General features: G+C 34.8%; 1 protein-coding gene across 1 annotated transcript; it reads right to left on the bottom strand.

The window, feature by feature from the left end:
• Nucleotides 1–1,054: 1,054 nt before the first annotated feature.
• Nucleotides 1,055–4,734, bottom strand: PAO2 (polyamine oxidase 2). The gene is made up of 10 exons (XM_088250316.1): nt 4,209–4,734; nt 3,924–4,054; nt 3,744–3,832; nt 3,533–3,646; nt 3,045–3,136; nt 2,821–2,902; nt 2,616–2,718; nt 2,359–2,456; nt 1,834–2,263; nt 1,055–1,728 (listed from the first exon to the last, which is right to left on the bottom strand). The coding sequence occupies exons 1-10, from the start codon at nt 4,246–4,248 to the stop codon at nt 1,423–1,425; spliced, it is 1,485 nt and encodes a 494-aa protein (XP_088106442.1). The 5' UTR covers nt 4,249–4,734; the 3' UTR covers nt 1,055–1,422.
• Nucleotides 4,735–15,311: the final 10,577 nt, after the last annotated feature.

Genomic DNA, 15,311 nt, shown 5'->3' with positions numbered 1-15,311 from the left:
GTATGATTGGAGTTCAAATTTTATGGAGAGCTCCTAAAATAACTTTTGTGTATTTTTAATTGAACTTTAACAATAAAAGGGAGCATGATTGTAGATGCTCTAATATCACGTGATTATTATCATGTGTCCAGTTTTCTCAATATGAACACAACTCGATTAATGATACATTAAATTTTGAAAACTAGCTCAGAATTTCAAGTGTCAAAAAAAGATAGGTCCATTTGGATGTCGAGATTTGAATAAGAAAATGAAGAAAACAAATGGATTCCAAATGACTCATTGAATATAGTCATTTCAAATTCATTCCAAATGTATTACATCTAGTTATTTAAATACATTCAATATAAGGCTCCATTTGGAATTTGAAAGAAAATTTGGCAACAAGGCCAAATTTGCTACTAAAACAAGAACAACATGAATGTATTTGAAATAACTATGTGAAATAAATTTGAAATGACTACATGCGATGAATCATTTGAAATTCATTTGTTTCCTATCTTTCTTGTCCAAATCTTGACATTTATGCATACATTAGCTTAATCAAGTTGGCTATATCGGATTTGCTCACTACTCTACACCCGAATTCGAATCTCCCTCCCCCATAGTTTAGATTAAATTAAAGTAGAATATTGTTTGTATCAACAACAACAAAAATTATCTTGGCTACACTTACCACATTTTTATCCATGATGTGGCATGTCCATATCATATGCCACATCAATTAAATGAATGAAGTGTATTTTAATAAATAAAATTAGAAAAACAAAAACTAGTATTTTACATGATGTGGCATGTACACATCAGCTACCACATCATGTGATATAAAATTGTGGTAAGACTAGTATTATTCTTTAAACAGAGCCTTTAAGTTTTTAATGAATCCAATGAGAGAATCCACCAATGCTGACATTAAATCAGTTGCAGAAAGTTTCCTTTCTAATTCTGGGTAACGGACAGACAAGCATGCATAAGATTAGAGCAGAAGAGAGAAAACCCACATTCATTTGAACATGACAAATTGTAACGGACAGACAAGCATGCATAAGATTAGAGCAGAAGAGAGAAAACCCACATTCATTTGAACATGACAAATTGTAACGTCCTGCCCACCAATTAAATACTAGATATATTGACCTCTAATATCACAATTTATTGTAATATTCCACTAGCTATTTATTAGACTAGATTCATATCATTTGGTGATTGTCCAATGATTGCGCAAATACAGATAAGCCCAAACAGATGAGGACTACAAACAGATACACCAGTGCTTGGCTGCTTCATTCAAGGGAAAACGGTGATTTTCCACGACCTTTCCCAGACAGCCGAATCAACATGGCAATATTGTTTGTCGCCCAACCCAACCTGAACATATCTTCAATACTCGCATTCATATATCTGAAGGATGGTGTGGCCTTAAAGTTATATGCGGGAGATCAAAAGCGGGATGGACATGGCCTCCTCGCCCATGACCGGCTCGAATAAATCCAACTCCCCATATCGCTCCAGAACACGCATCCTGCAGTCTTCAGCAGCCATCACTCCAGTAGAGAATGCACCATGCACAGAGCCTGGGAAGTCCGCGCTTGTTGCCTCCCCGGCAAAAAATAGGTTATCCACTGGGACCCTTAGCTTCTCGTACAAATCATGGGGTTTTCCAACCATGTCATAGCTATAGGACCCAAGCGTGTTAACATCACTGCCCCAACGAGAAACAAGATACTGAATCTGCATAATTGGAAAGGCATCAATTAAGTTAAGTTACAGCTCAAAAATAAATAAGACTCATCAAATTTCACATAAAGTCTAGTAGAAGTTAGAAACAAGGAGTACCGGGGAAGAAGCATCTGGAAGGATCTTCTTGAGTTGCATAAAAGCAAAGTTAGCAGCCTCTTCATCAGACATTTTCTCTATGTCTTTAGCCAGCTGCCCTGCAGGCATATAAACAAGTACAGAATGACCAGTTGCCTTGTGAAGATTTAGAAAGTAGCTGCAGCAATAAGATGTTTCAGCAACCACTCCCAAAAACTCCACATTTGGCCAAAACACCTTTTCGAAGTGCAACACTATTTTATTCTCAATTCCCACTCCGAGGTCAGCAATGGCTTCTTCCTTCCAGTTGGGTAGCTTTGGCTCAAACGATATGCTCTTTGCCTTAAGCACACCGAGAGGAACAGCTACAACAGCAGCATCTGCAACAAATGTACTCCCATCTTCTATTGTTACATGAACTCCATTATATTGCCTTGCTATTTTTGTGACCCTGAGAACAGGAGAAAAGTTATATGCTTGTTGATTAAGCTACAAGCAGATTGCAGAACTATATAGGAGAATATGAAAAGGAAAACTGATGCAAACCTGTGGCCCAAACGGATGTCAAGACCTTTGGCAAGTGTGTTTATAACAGGGAGGTAGCCCCTGACCATAAGGCCATGACCACCAGGGAGCAGTTCTTCCTATATAAGAGAAACAAAATTGATAATTAATGGCCATTCGAGGTTATTAACTTGTTACATGCCATACTTGAGCACAAAGATATCAATGTCTATAGTTGAACTGAAAATTCAAACAGTGTAATGTGTAATGAAAAGTAATCTGAGGGATAATAAGCTTGCCTGATCCCAGCATTTAAGTGAAATCGTATCAGCATCTGCTGCAAACCAACCTTCCATTCTGCACAAGTACCACTGCAGAACCTTATGTGCAACTCCTTCCAACCTGTACGACACATATGAAAGTAATTTTGGTAAACTATTTATACACCAACAGAGTGTCAAAAGCTTAAAAAATAAAAATAAATGCGGCTTGGAATTATGGTACCTTAATTCCGGGTTCCTTTCAAAAACAATTGAAAAGGCACGAGTGATGGACATGTCTTCGCTAAATTCCTCTCTTACCTTATCTGTCTGCACTACGAAAACAAAAAATGATGTCAAAGAATGTCCACAATGGCAAGCCATTATTTGAGGGTTAAGATAGAAGTGAAACCTTTCGTCTCACAAGGCTATAGCCTTAAAAAAAAAAAAAAAAAAACATAAGATGACTTGCCTCTTTCAAAAGGTTCTCAAACACTTCACCAACTTTGGTGACCAAATCTTGAGGAACTTGCTTCCCATCCATATCAAAAAGTGCATAGCTGCAAAGACAATATGAATTTACAACCAATGTCAGTTATCACCCTACAATATAAAGGCTCGGACAAAAAGTCAACTTCACAGAAAGATGAAGCAATGTGTTAAAATCATTTGTATCAAAGCACATTCTTGAATGTATTGACCATAAATAAAATATATTACATGGTAGACTGTTGTGCTTTAAACTGTTAAAAGCAAATCTTGGCACCATACTAGAAGGTTGGAAAAATAAAACAACTTATACGAGTACGAACCATTCAATTCAAAACAACCAACAAAAACCAAGCCACACTAAAACCATAACAATGCATATCGACAACCCAAACTTAAATGACATTTAAAATTCACAGCATTTCCTACAACAAGGGAACTATTAGTTGAAGGAAGATATTATGTACCTCTCCAAGTCATGGTCATATAAGACAGAGTTATCCCCACTCGTACGGTATAAGGGTAACCCCAATCTCCCAATCAATGGTGCCAATGGATTCTCTTTGCATACTCCGTGCAACCTGAAGCATAAACAAAGATCAAGGATTTAGGCTTCAATTGCCAAATACAAGCAACTCAAATTCCAAACACAGGAAGCAAGTCACATTCTCAGCTTACCATGATGCACCCAAGTCAATAGGGAAACCAAATGAGTAATCGGTGTAAACTCGACCACCCAGTCTGTCCCGAGACTCCAACAGCATAACCTGACCATCAAAATTCAAAAAATTTAAAAACCCTAATTGCACACTTCAATGTAGAAAGCATTGAGTTGGAATTTCAATGTGGGTAGGGTACCTGAATTGAGGCATCGTGAAGAGCACGAGCAGCCGAAACTCCGGCCATACCACCACCTATCACTATTACAGATGGGGACGTCGTCGTTCCGCCTGACGTCTGCTTCTTGTCTCCATTTGAATAGCACACGGCTGCATTTGTACAAATTATGAAATAAAAATATTCAATCCAAAATTTAAAAAATTATTTTACAAATTACACAGAGCAGTAAAACCGTTAAAAAAAACTTTCAAACCCAAAAAAGAAAGAGATTGGAAGAGAAAAGAATGGAAAATGTGAATGGACCTCTGCGCAATTGGGGATTACTCTTGGCTCCAGACGCCATAGTGATTCAAAGAGGAATTGATATTACGATTAAAATTTGGATTAAAATTAAGATTGGATAATGATAATAATGGATCGAGGGCTTTCTTCTCGAATTTAAGCAGAGTAAGAGGCAATTGAGGGGAATAATGGAGGATGAAGATTAAGAGACACGTAATGAAGTGATTAGAATTGGAATTCAATTTCCTCTTTGTGAAACCCAGCTTTCCCAACCAGCTCATGCGCCTTTCTTGTGCCTGACGATTCGAAATTCACTCTCGTTTCTTTGTATTCAAACAGCCGCGATCGGATTTCAATTCCCTCCGGTGAAAGCACGCACCAGAATCGCCGGAATTCGCAGCGGCTCTGGAGAGATCGGGGAATCGAAACGCGGGATTTGGCTGCGTTTTGGATGCACAAGAATTTAGGGATTTGGTGAGTATTTGGTTTGGAAATGGAAACAGAGTTTCATAGAAATAGGAGAGTCGAAATTTGATTTCCACCGTCTAGGTTGCCCTGCCTTTATATAGACAGCTACGCTGTGACAGCCAAATGGCGAAGAAGATGAAACGAAACGATTTTGTACTCGCCAAGATCGCTTTATCCTGTACTCGCTGGAATAATGTGCCACGTGTAAGGGATATTTTGGAAATTTACCGGGACTGTGATTCCAATTTTGGCGCAAACACTGGGATTTGCAAAGTAGGGGCATTTTCGGTTTTGTGTATTGATTGGTGTACCGTGTACGGTCTTTCAGCCTTTAATATTGATACGAAATTATTGAAAATTTTGTTTCCTATTCTTCATTTCCCTTTTTAACGTTCAAGTAAATTTGCTATACAGCATGGAATTAAAATTCGTACCTAATTAGGGTAGTGGCAAATTCAGAAATTTATTTTCTTCTTTTTTTTTCACTCTTTTTTTTTTTTTTTTTTTTTTAAATGCGAGAATATACATACAATCATATATTTATTTACCGTAGTTTTTTTAAGATCCAACATGACCTAGAAACACACGTCATGATGCTAAACAAAGATCCAAGTCTTGTAACTGTAAATTTGTGGTTTTATACGACGCACTTGCGTTACATATTTGTTTTGGATTACGTGAAGTTTTCATGGCCATGTCGTCGAGAAATAAATAAGAAACTAGAAAATGCAGCATGCCAAAGACGAACTTGATGATGACTGCTTTGCTAGGATGCTGATTTGGCGATGTCCATGTTCTCAATATTTTATTTTTCCAGTTTTAATTGAATAAAGAAAGTGATTGTTTTCTATAAACATGCTTAATAGTCACCGAATTCCTTATTTATTCATTTCTAAAAAGCGATCCTTTTATTATATTAAAATACAGGTATATTGTCTAAAATTGTATAAATTGATGACCTAATACGTTGTAGAAGTATGTTATATGAGCTGTTTATTACTGTTTACTGAAATGGGTAATGTTGACTAACTTTGGGTTGTTTTTAATTTTTTTTAATCTTGGCGTGTCAAATATTAAACTTAATTTTGACAATTTCCTTGTAGACAGTTTTTCCAGATATACGTTGGCATTTTCAAATTTTCATTTAATTCCATTTAATTCTTAATTTGGTCAGACCCATTCTTCTACCGTTCATATCAATAGCATTCATTAGGGGTGGTGAATTAGATATCGAGTTGTTTTGAGAATAGGGAAGCCAAGCACTGGCAGGCAAGGCGGCCGCGTAAGCCCTCAAATTGGAAGGGCCCCAAATTTGTATAAGTATTATTAAGGCCCAAGTATTGTAATTATAAATATTTAAAAAAAAGACCAATTATTGTAAATAAATAATTTGTGCAATTATTCAATTCAAAATTAAAAAGAGAAAACTCAATAAAGGCCCAATTTTTTTTAAAATTTCTAGCTTAAGTCAATTAACGGAGAATAAATTAGGAAATATTGGGTTCTATTTTTTGAGGACAATTCCTATTGAGAGGTGCAATAGTATACTAAAATGACACACACTCCACGGATATTAGGACTCGAAGCATTCCTACGGGGGAGCAATTTTGTTAAGTTAAAAAATAGATTTGAACAATTTCACACATACGAATAAAATTTTGAATTTTTATTCAATTCGGAGAAGTTAAAGACTGCAAATGATGACAGCTTGAAGAGATATATTGTAGGAATCTTGAAGGTTTGATGAAACGTAATGATATTTCTATTATTAATGGGAATGATTTGTTTCCCGAAATTACGAATCATGAGAGAAACTTTACCATAAGATACAAAAAGGACAATTCAAGTGTTGAATTATTTGAAGGACTTATATGGTTGTTTCCCAAATGCATGGATTGCTTTCATAATTTTGTACCAGTCACGGTTGCCTCTGCAAAAAGAACCTCTTCAAAGTTGAAATTGATTAAACTATGTCACAAGAAAGTTAATTGATACTTTTGCAAATTGTTTGTTTTTTTTATGTTACAAATCGTGAATTTGAATTCATATAATATTTTTTTAACTTACGGAAAAAATATATCACACAAACATACATAGAGGATAAAAGGCCATGTTAAATTTCATCAATTTGTTATTTTCCAAATTTCATATTCAACACCGCACAAATAGAGTTGCTTATCGCATTGCGCAGTTTGCTCTTCATATTGATAACTCTTGCACTCGATTTGAAAAACCACTCACATGATATATTCAAGATAACTCAGTCTCAATCTCATTTATCTATAATATACCGAACGAGTGGTAAGTAGAGAGATAATTTACAAAGAGGACCCTAAAATTATAGGTGGAACCTAATTATCTATATTATATACAAACACACCACATGACCCAAGTTCCAACCAATATCGGGCATCTGCAATACATTATGCATACACAATTCTCTGGTCAATTCATCTCATTCAATCCTCATCTTGACCTTTTGGTGCTAATTTACAAATATCTTTTTTTTTTCTTTTTTTTGTATGTTTGATCTTTTTTTTCTTTCTCACATGCTATTTAAAAGGGAAATTCTAAGGAAAAAAAACTTATTTGTAATGGAAATAGCACTGTTTTGTTATCCTCGGTCAATATCAGTATGACACATAACAAAGTTATCCCATATGATATTGTATTATTGATCGAGAATAGTCAAAAATGAAATCCCGTTGCGTGTGACCCTGACAAGTGTCTTAATAAAAACACCAACTATGATGAATACTTGAAGTTGAAGACGCATATTTTCAACACTAGTACATATTATCATCTCTCGAAACGAAAGGTTGCAAATCTTGTGCACTTAAAAATCATATAATTAATTAGATGAAAGTCAGTCTAGCTACTCAAATAGGAATAGAATAGTGCACCTATCTCCATTCTCCACCGTTTGCCATTTTAGCTAGCCCTTATTATATATTTAAATTCATTGTCATGTCATGCATTGTGTCATGCATCAAACATATTTCTTGTGAAACTGTGTATCATGCGGGGCACTAATCAACTAAATCACAAATATTTAAATTGGTGTAAGTGGACATTTAGATCTCATGAAAATAACGTTTACAATGGAAGTAGTCCTTCTTTTTTCCTAAAGATAATCTAGCCAATAATTTATAATTATAGTGTTACACATAGGACTTCCATTGCCATACTTAACAGATTTACTACAATTTACATGTGTCAAGATTTGAATAAGAAGAAAATAAAGGAAACAAATGAATTTCAGATGACTCATTGGCACATTGTATATAGTCCTTTCAAATGGAGCTAGTCAATACCAAAATGATAAAAGGGGAAGTCAAAGCTTGAAAATGAATAATACGAGAGGAACCAAATTTTTACATCACATTGATCATATGGCGTGGTAATAATCGATACTTACATGTCATATATAGATATATATATATATATATATATATATATATATAGTTTCCTTTTATTGAGAGATCTTCCAAATTATTTTATTTGGGGGACACACTTTAGGGTACCATACAAATATTTTTTCAACGATCCAAACTATCTATTTTTTAAGTCTACATTCATAGATTATCCTTGCAAAAAATTAGATAATTGGAAATTATTTCGGTATCCAAATGTGTCTTACAAAATCATTGAACACGGTGCTTCAAGAAAATACTAAAATTTCAATAATTCAATTGAATGGTCAAATGATATCGGATTCAAATGATTTTTTGTAGAGATGATCTTTGAATGAGTATCTACAAAATAGATGATTTGGATTAGTGAAATACAATACGGAGTGGGCCATACAAAGGGCTTATTTGAGGGATTCCTCAACTGAAACTCTATATTTATTTATTTATTTATTTGGAAGTGTTAAAAACATATCGAAGAGAATGAGTATAAAAGTCATTATGAAATTAAGCAAACTTTAAAAATCAAATGATAGTTTAAATTACTCTAAATTACTTGAAAGAGAATTATGCTCGCGAGTCCCTTGTGTGCAAGGGACGAATACATTGCTCTAATCAACCGAATTAACCTGCATCTCCTTACAATTCATTGTTGAATCAAGAGAAGGGAACCTCATATAACTACTAGGTTATTTCGTCTCAAGCTTAAATTCATCACAATCCTAGTGGAGTAGCTTGAAAACGATATAATGCTTAATAAACCTCAATTTTTTTTTAATCACCAGTTGAGTGAGTCTACATGTTATACAACGTACAAGGATATTGAAAGAGAAATATATGTAGAAGTCGTAATCAACTAACCTTTTTCTACCATGGCAACTCTTTATTATTTTCAGGCCCCACTTATAACCACCAAGTTGGACCACCCCAATTAATGGAGAAAATATAAACCTAACTTAAACAAACAAAGAAAACAAAAACCAAAGTGTCAACAGTGTTTTTCATACATCTTTGCTGGTTAAGGTTGGAAACTAAGAATGGTTCCACGTTGGGCCTTCCTTTTCAATATATTTACTAATTCGTAATTGAATGGCTTATGATAAACTAAATTGAGGATGAATTAAATTGAGGAGAATTAGATTCCAGATTCTTATTAAAGTTGTTTACTAAATTATATGAAATTGAGGTTGGAGTGGTGCTAATTGCTAAAATGTCCTCGTTGTTGGGTTAAAGTAGATAACAAATTTGGAATTTTTAAAATTTTCTGAGAATATAATGGGTAAAACATATGAATTCCTAATGGGTTAGATCTCCATGAATTAGAATATCACCTCATACCCAAGAATTGGATTCCTTCAATTCCTAATTTTGTATGAGCCCCATTTACTTTTACTTGATGTGAAGTAAACACATGAATCCTTCTCAACAATTTGCTGGTTCAAATTCAATAGGCTATATATCGGTATCACTATCAATTGAGTACATGGTGCCTTTTCAGAAACAAATGGAGCCCCACTTATCCACCACTCAAAAAGTCCATTACCTTTTTATTTAAGTGATTAAATGCATCATTTAAAACTAACAGCGACTTACAATCTAATTGTGTGTAGGTGTCATACATGAATTTATTATGTCAAACGCTAATTCCATTTATTAATTAGAAAAAATAATAAAATTACTTTTAAATCCATGACGCTCTTGGACTCCCGAATGTGGAGTACCCTACTTTCACGCAATTCACATTTGTGTGTAGGTGAACTAGTTAGGCCTTGCTGTCAATTAGCATTAATTCAGAATTTGAGAGACATGATTTGAGGGCAAATGACAAATCAATAAAATGAGTTTTTTTAGTATAAGCGATAGTGAAAACTATAAGTGGAGGGGGTTTCTCACACATACACACTATTACAATATTATAGGGGTTCGAACTTAAGGCTCCTAGTACACACTACCACAGTAATAAGGTTTATATTTTAAGGTTTTATCCCTTTGAGTTTTCTTTATAAAAAAAAAAAAAATTAATGAGGCTGCTTGTATGCATGTTGTCACATCTTAATGTGTTTTCTTGATGTGTTAATGAAATCCCATTTTCTCAAAAAGGACTGATGTTTACCCAAGGATTTGGTGAAGATACAAAAATTAATATGATAGATTTCCTTAATCCATGTGTAACATATTATTTCTCTTTCATTACTCAATGGGGTCACCACCACCGACCAGGTTTGGTGGACCAGTGATTTAAGCTGAAACCCCTTTTCCGTGCAAAAATGAAATGTCATGTGGGAAAAAAGACCTACATGAAGATGATTGATGGGCACTTAACCAACCACGTGTTGAAAATGCAGTAATTATATTTCTTCTTTTATTTATGGTCACACAAATATCTTCTCTTTCCTCCTCGACTTGAGCGCTCACAGAAGTCAGAGACAGATTCTGACCATCTTTTGTTTTTTCTTTCACCAATTGCTCACTTCAGTCCCGGGATTTGGTGTTTTGATTTCTTCTTTTTCTTTTCCTTTTCTTGGGAATGGATTTAATAAGAAGGAAAGTTCAGATTATTCTTCAACGTTCTTTGTTAATTGCATTAGTAAACCAGTCACATTTATGTTCATCATCTACACACGTACCAATGTGAGAACAAGAAACCTTCATTTTATTTTTTGTTAGTGCGGCCTCAGTCTGTTCATTGATTGATGCACATCCGGTCATTAACATAAAAAGATATCTTATTATTTATCATAATTCTAACCATTTTCTTGATCTTTCCTTGTTATCTAAACTAGCACTAGGAGGTTCATAAAAAAAACCTAGCACTAGGAGCATTTTCAACAGGAGGGGCTAGCCCGATCAAGAGGCCCTCTAGGCCCTAAGTCCCGTTTCCAACAATCAAGGCTTGCTAGGACAAGCGCTGGGTTCCATCGGCCTGGACAAGAGTCAAAGCAAGACTTGGGCAAGATGACTAAATACTGACGTCAGTATTCAATTTAAATAACAAAAAAATTGAAAAAAAAAAGGAAAAAAAAACCAAAAATTTCAGAATTTCAATTATATATATATATATAAATACTTAGCCATATTCTTCACTTCCTACACCAAAACTCTATACAAATTCCTCTCCTCATATCTTATGTAAATAGTGGTTACCTTTGAGTTGCCATGGTAATGGGTGGAAAACCAACAAAAAATTTGCTAGGGCAAGCACTATTTATGTGAATAGTAACAGCCTTTGCCCCCTTACTTTTTGTCATAAGAGCACTTCCACCCATTTGCCATGGCAAAGGGCAAGGGCAAGGCATGGGCTGTTACTATTCATATGAATAGTGGCAGCCCTTTTCCACCCATTGCCATGGCAATCACTATTCACATGAGATATGAGAAGAAGAATTTGTATAGAGTTTTGGTATGGGAAGTGAAGAATATGACTAAATATTTATTTTAAAAAATTCTGAAATTTTTAGTATTTTTAAAGATTTTTTTAATATCTTTTTTCGTTGATGACATCATCGCTGACATCAGCAAACCCAAACAACAACCCAATCTATTTTTTCCTTTGGGATGGCCTAGTTTGCTAGGACCCAGCTGCTGCCTGGGCAGCTAAGCCCGCTGGAATTCCAAAACCTCACTTGGGCCCCGTCCTGCCCTAGCAAAGGGCTGTTGCTGGAACTGCTCTAACAAATGGGTGGAAATACTCTAAATACTAACCAACCATCTTTCTATATCTATACATATAAAGCAAAAGACAGAGAATGGTAAAACATTCAAAATACCATAAAATGCCCTTGGTTAATGCAAACATTAAGAAGTGAAATTATTAATTAAATGAGGATAATATGGTAAATTCACACCTTTTCATATAAAAAAATTAAAATTAAAAGAAATATCAGATAATAGATCCTATTTTTATGGAACACAACTACCCATTATCTTTTTTAATTCTAAATAAATTTAAATTTTTTTTAAAAAAGCCTCTAGCAGGCGCGGAAGCGCGTGCAGAGAAGCTAGTTTATCATAAACCTAAAACAATTTTCTCGATCTTTCCTTCTTATCTAAACTAGCACCGAGGGATAGCCAACCCTAATTCTCAAGGCATAATGTAGTTTTCATCTTCACAAGGATGATGAAAAACGTGGAATTAAAAGGTGAAAATCCCCCCACATGTTACACTTGTTGCATATGCCGTATGAGGAGCAAATACAAATGGAGTGGGGTTGTTGAGGAGGGCCACCTCTTTTATAAGGATCCTGTTAGCTAAGGAGGGCCAGCTGAACACCATTCTCATGCAGGCCCATGCTTGGGTCTATTGAAAGCTGAAGAGGGCCTCTTAAGGCAAGGCCCACTTAACAAAAGTCTCCAGCCTTTTTGATCGTCTTTATTTTCAAAACCCAACACCATTTCATGTTTTTGATTTCCAGAAACCTGTGAAATGTTTAAATGGTTTTACCAAGGTAGAAGAAGGAATGAATTATATTCATTAACAAATGTATATAACAAATGCTCATGAATTGGAGAAATTATAGAATATAAACGAATCTACTTTTTTTTTTTGTTTCTTTGTTGTTAAAAATGGAAAATTCAAATTGTAAAAATGTTAATTACTGACTTTTTGTATGGAGTGCTGAATTTCATGACATAAAATTGTTTATAGAAAATATATTAATATTTAAATAGTATAGCTCCTGTAAAATATATATTCGAATATTTTAACGGTATAGACGCCCGGCTGTACTTTCAAAATATATTAATATTTAAATAGTATAGCCCCTGTAAAATATATTCGAATATTTTAACGGTATAGCCGCGCGGCTATACTCGTTAAATATATTCGAATATTTTAAAGGTATAGCCGGGCGGCTATCCTTTAAAAATATATTAATATTTAAATAGTATAGCCGGCGGCTATACTCTTAAAGTATATTCGAATATTTAACAGTATAGCCGCACGGCTGTACGGTCAAAATATATTAATATTGAAATAGTATAGCCGCGCGGCTACACACTTTAAATATACTTTGACAGTACAGCCGCCAACCCTAAATATAATCGAGTCATATTTGCTATACTTTAAAAATAGTTTCAATTATTAGAAAATGATTTTAGCATTACAAAAATGGATTTGAGCCTCCAAACCCTAAATCCAAGTCTCAAGTCTCGAACCCTAACCACAAGGCTACTATAGGGCACTTATGACTCGATTAGGCTTGCTCAATCGGTAGCTTTGAAAGTTCGTTTTGATGTAATTTCTTGTGACTTAAAAAAAAAAATGTGTATATAAAATTATTCAAATTGATTTAGTAATCAACCAATGATTTTCTGACCTAAAAAAACTAAACCAATGATTTATTAGGTGATAAAAAAAACGAAGGCTAATGATTGAGTGGAAAAAACAATTGATTTTCAGAATGAAGTGAAAATCTTGGAAGTGGGGCATAAATGATCGTGATGATAAATGCAATGAACATGACTGGAAATTACTATCTTAAGTCCCTCCAACTTGCGGACAAGACAGAAGCTAAGAAAAAAGGTGTTCATGAATAACGTTGGCTGTAGGCAAGTTTTGCAAGAATGGGACCAATCTGCTGCGGCCGGCAACATCAATCTTCATCCACCTTCCAACGTCAAGAAAAAGATATATAGTGGGGACTGAGGATATATTAGTAATAATAATCATTAATTAAAAAAACAAAAAACAAAAAAAAACCCAAAAGATAAGAGAGCTGGCTTTTGCCACTAGCTTCAACTGGCTCTTGACATCTTTTATCTTCTGTTATCTGCTTATATGGTTAGATCTTCTTGCGGGGCCCATGATAATTGGAAAGCAATAGTCTTGTTTTTTTCCCAGTAATAAAAAGTATAGGGGAAGAGGAGGCTACCCCCATTTCAAGGTCAGGGTATACCAAAGCCTCTTTGAGATTAACCACTAAATGGAATTGTCGGCAGCGGGATTTGAATCTAAACCTTGATAGCAAAGAAAACGATCCTTACCAACTCAATCAACCCATGTTGGCTGAAGCAATAGGCTTGAATTCATGATGATGATGCCTAACTATTTGCATTTGAAATACAAGGGGAATCTGCCCATTATAAAAAGGACCACACCCCCAACCCTCATCCCAAAAGCCAAAAATAAATAAATAAAAGAGATACTACCTGGGGAAGGTGAAGACATATCAATTTTCATAAAATATCAAAATAGTATATGTATAATTAACCGTAATGTTATATATACGATATTTACTGATCACACTGTTAATTATAACTTTTCGGCTCATACTGGTGAGTGTCAATGTGATAAGTTTACTATGTGATTGATGAAATAGTTCTCAAAGTGAGTTGGAATTTGGGAAAGATGAATATGAACCCACCCTACTTGATAGAATATAATGATGATCTTATACTTGTCGGAGAAAGCAGAAATCCTTCTTGCTGGAAAGGTAATGACATTTTGATCAAATGAATTTTTATTTATTTTTATAATGATAGTGGGAGGCCTATGTGAGTCATGCACGTGCACTTGTAAGTCATTATTATATTTGATCGTACCTCCTAATTATCTCCTCACTAACTAATCTCAGTACTTAAGCTAAAAGGCACGTTGGTTCCAAAATTGTTAATCTAAATAAAACATAATTAGACATTTTTGCTTCAAGACCAATTATTGAACTTGGTGAAACAATTGGAAACCAGAAAAAGAAAAGCATCTACAGAAAAAGGGTAGGGAGGAGGAGACATAATCTTTGTGGCAGTTGTTGACTTGAAGATCAAAATGCTAGAAATACAGAAGCACAAGTTGTATAATTGACTCTGCGAGAAGCACAAGGCACACCATTTTAATCAGATTTGGGAAAGTTTCCATGTTCATAGCTCTCACCATTAAAGAAAATGAAGGAGAGCTCCAAGTCAAATTATGCAATAAAGGATCAGCCCTGCAAGCCATGTGCTTGATCTTGGAGTTTTATGACTTGTGTAACATGGAGTTAGAGATAAAAAAAGGGTACCCCAATATCGAGGACTTGCATGTCACGGGTATAGCATTGTTTTGCTATCCCCATCCAATCACGCTCAGTCATGTGGAATTCTTATTATGCATGGCGGAGCATGATTGGTTGGGGATAGCAAAATAGTGTTATCCCCATGATATACGAGTTTTTCTCCCCAATATCAGCAGAGCTGGTAGTAGTTGGCTTTGCTTTTATTTTGATTCCAAGACCACCACTACCTTTCAATTAATTGCAGCTTGACTTGTAAA

Source organism: Prunus avium, chromosome 3 (genome assembly GCF_965620075.1).
Source record: "Prunus avium chromosome 3, drPruAviu1.hap1.1, whole genome shotgun sequence".
Taxonomy (NCBI): Eukaryota; Viridiplantae; Streptophyta; class Magnoliopsida; order Rosales; family Rosaceae; genus Prunus; species Prunus avium.
This window is presented reverse-complemented; position numbering and strand designations above follow the sequence as displayed.

Coding starts and splice junctions, on each gene's coding strand:
- PAO2 (XM_088250316.1), bottom strand. CDS start 4,248: ATGGCGTCTGGAGCCAAGAGTAATCCCCAATTGCGCAGAG. Junction 4,055..4,208: donor TAATCCCCAATTGCGCAGAG/GTCCATTCACAT, acceptor GTACAAATGCAG/CCGTGTGCTATTCAAATGGA. Junction 3,137..3,532: donor TATGACCATGACTTGGAGAG/GTACATAATATC, acceptor TTGTCTTTGCAG/CTATGCACTTTTTGATATGG.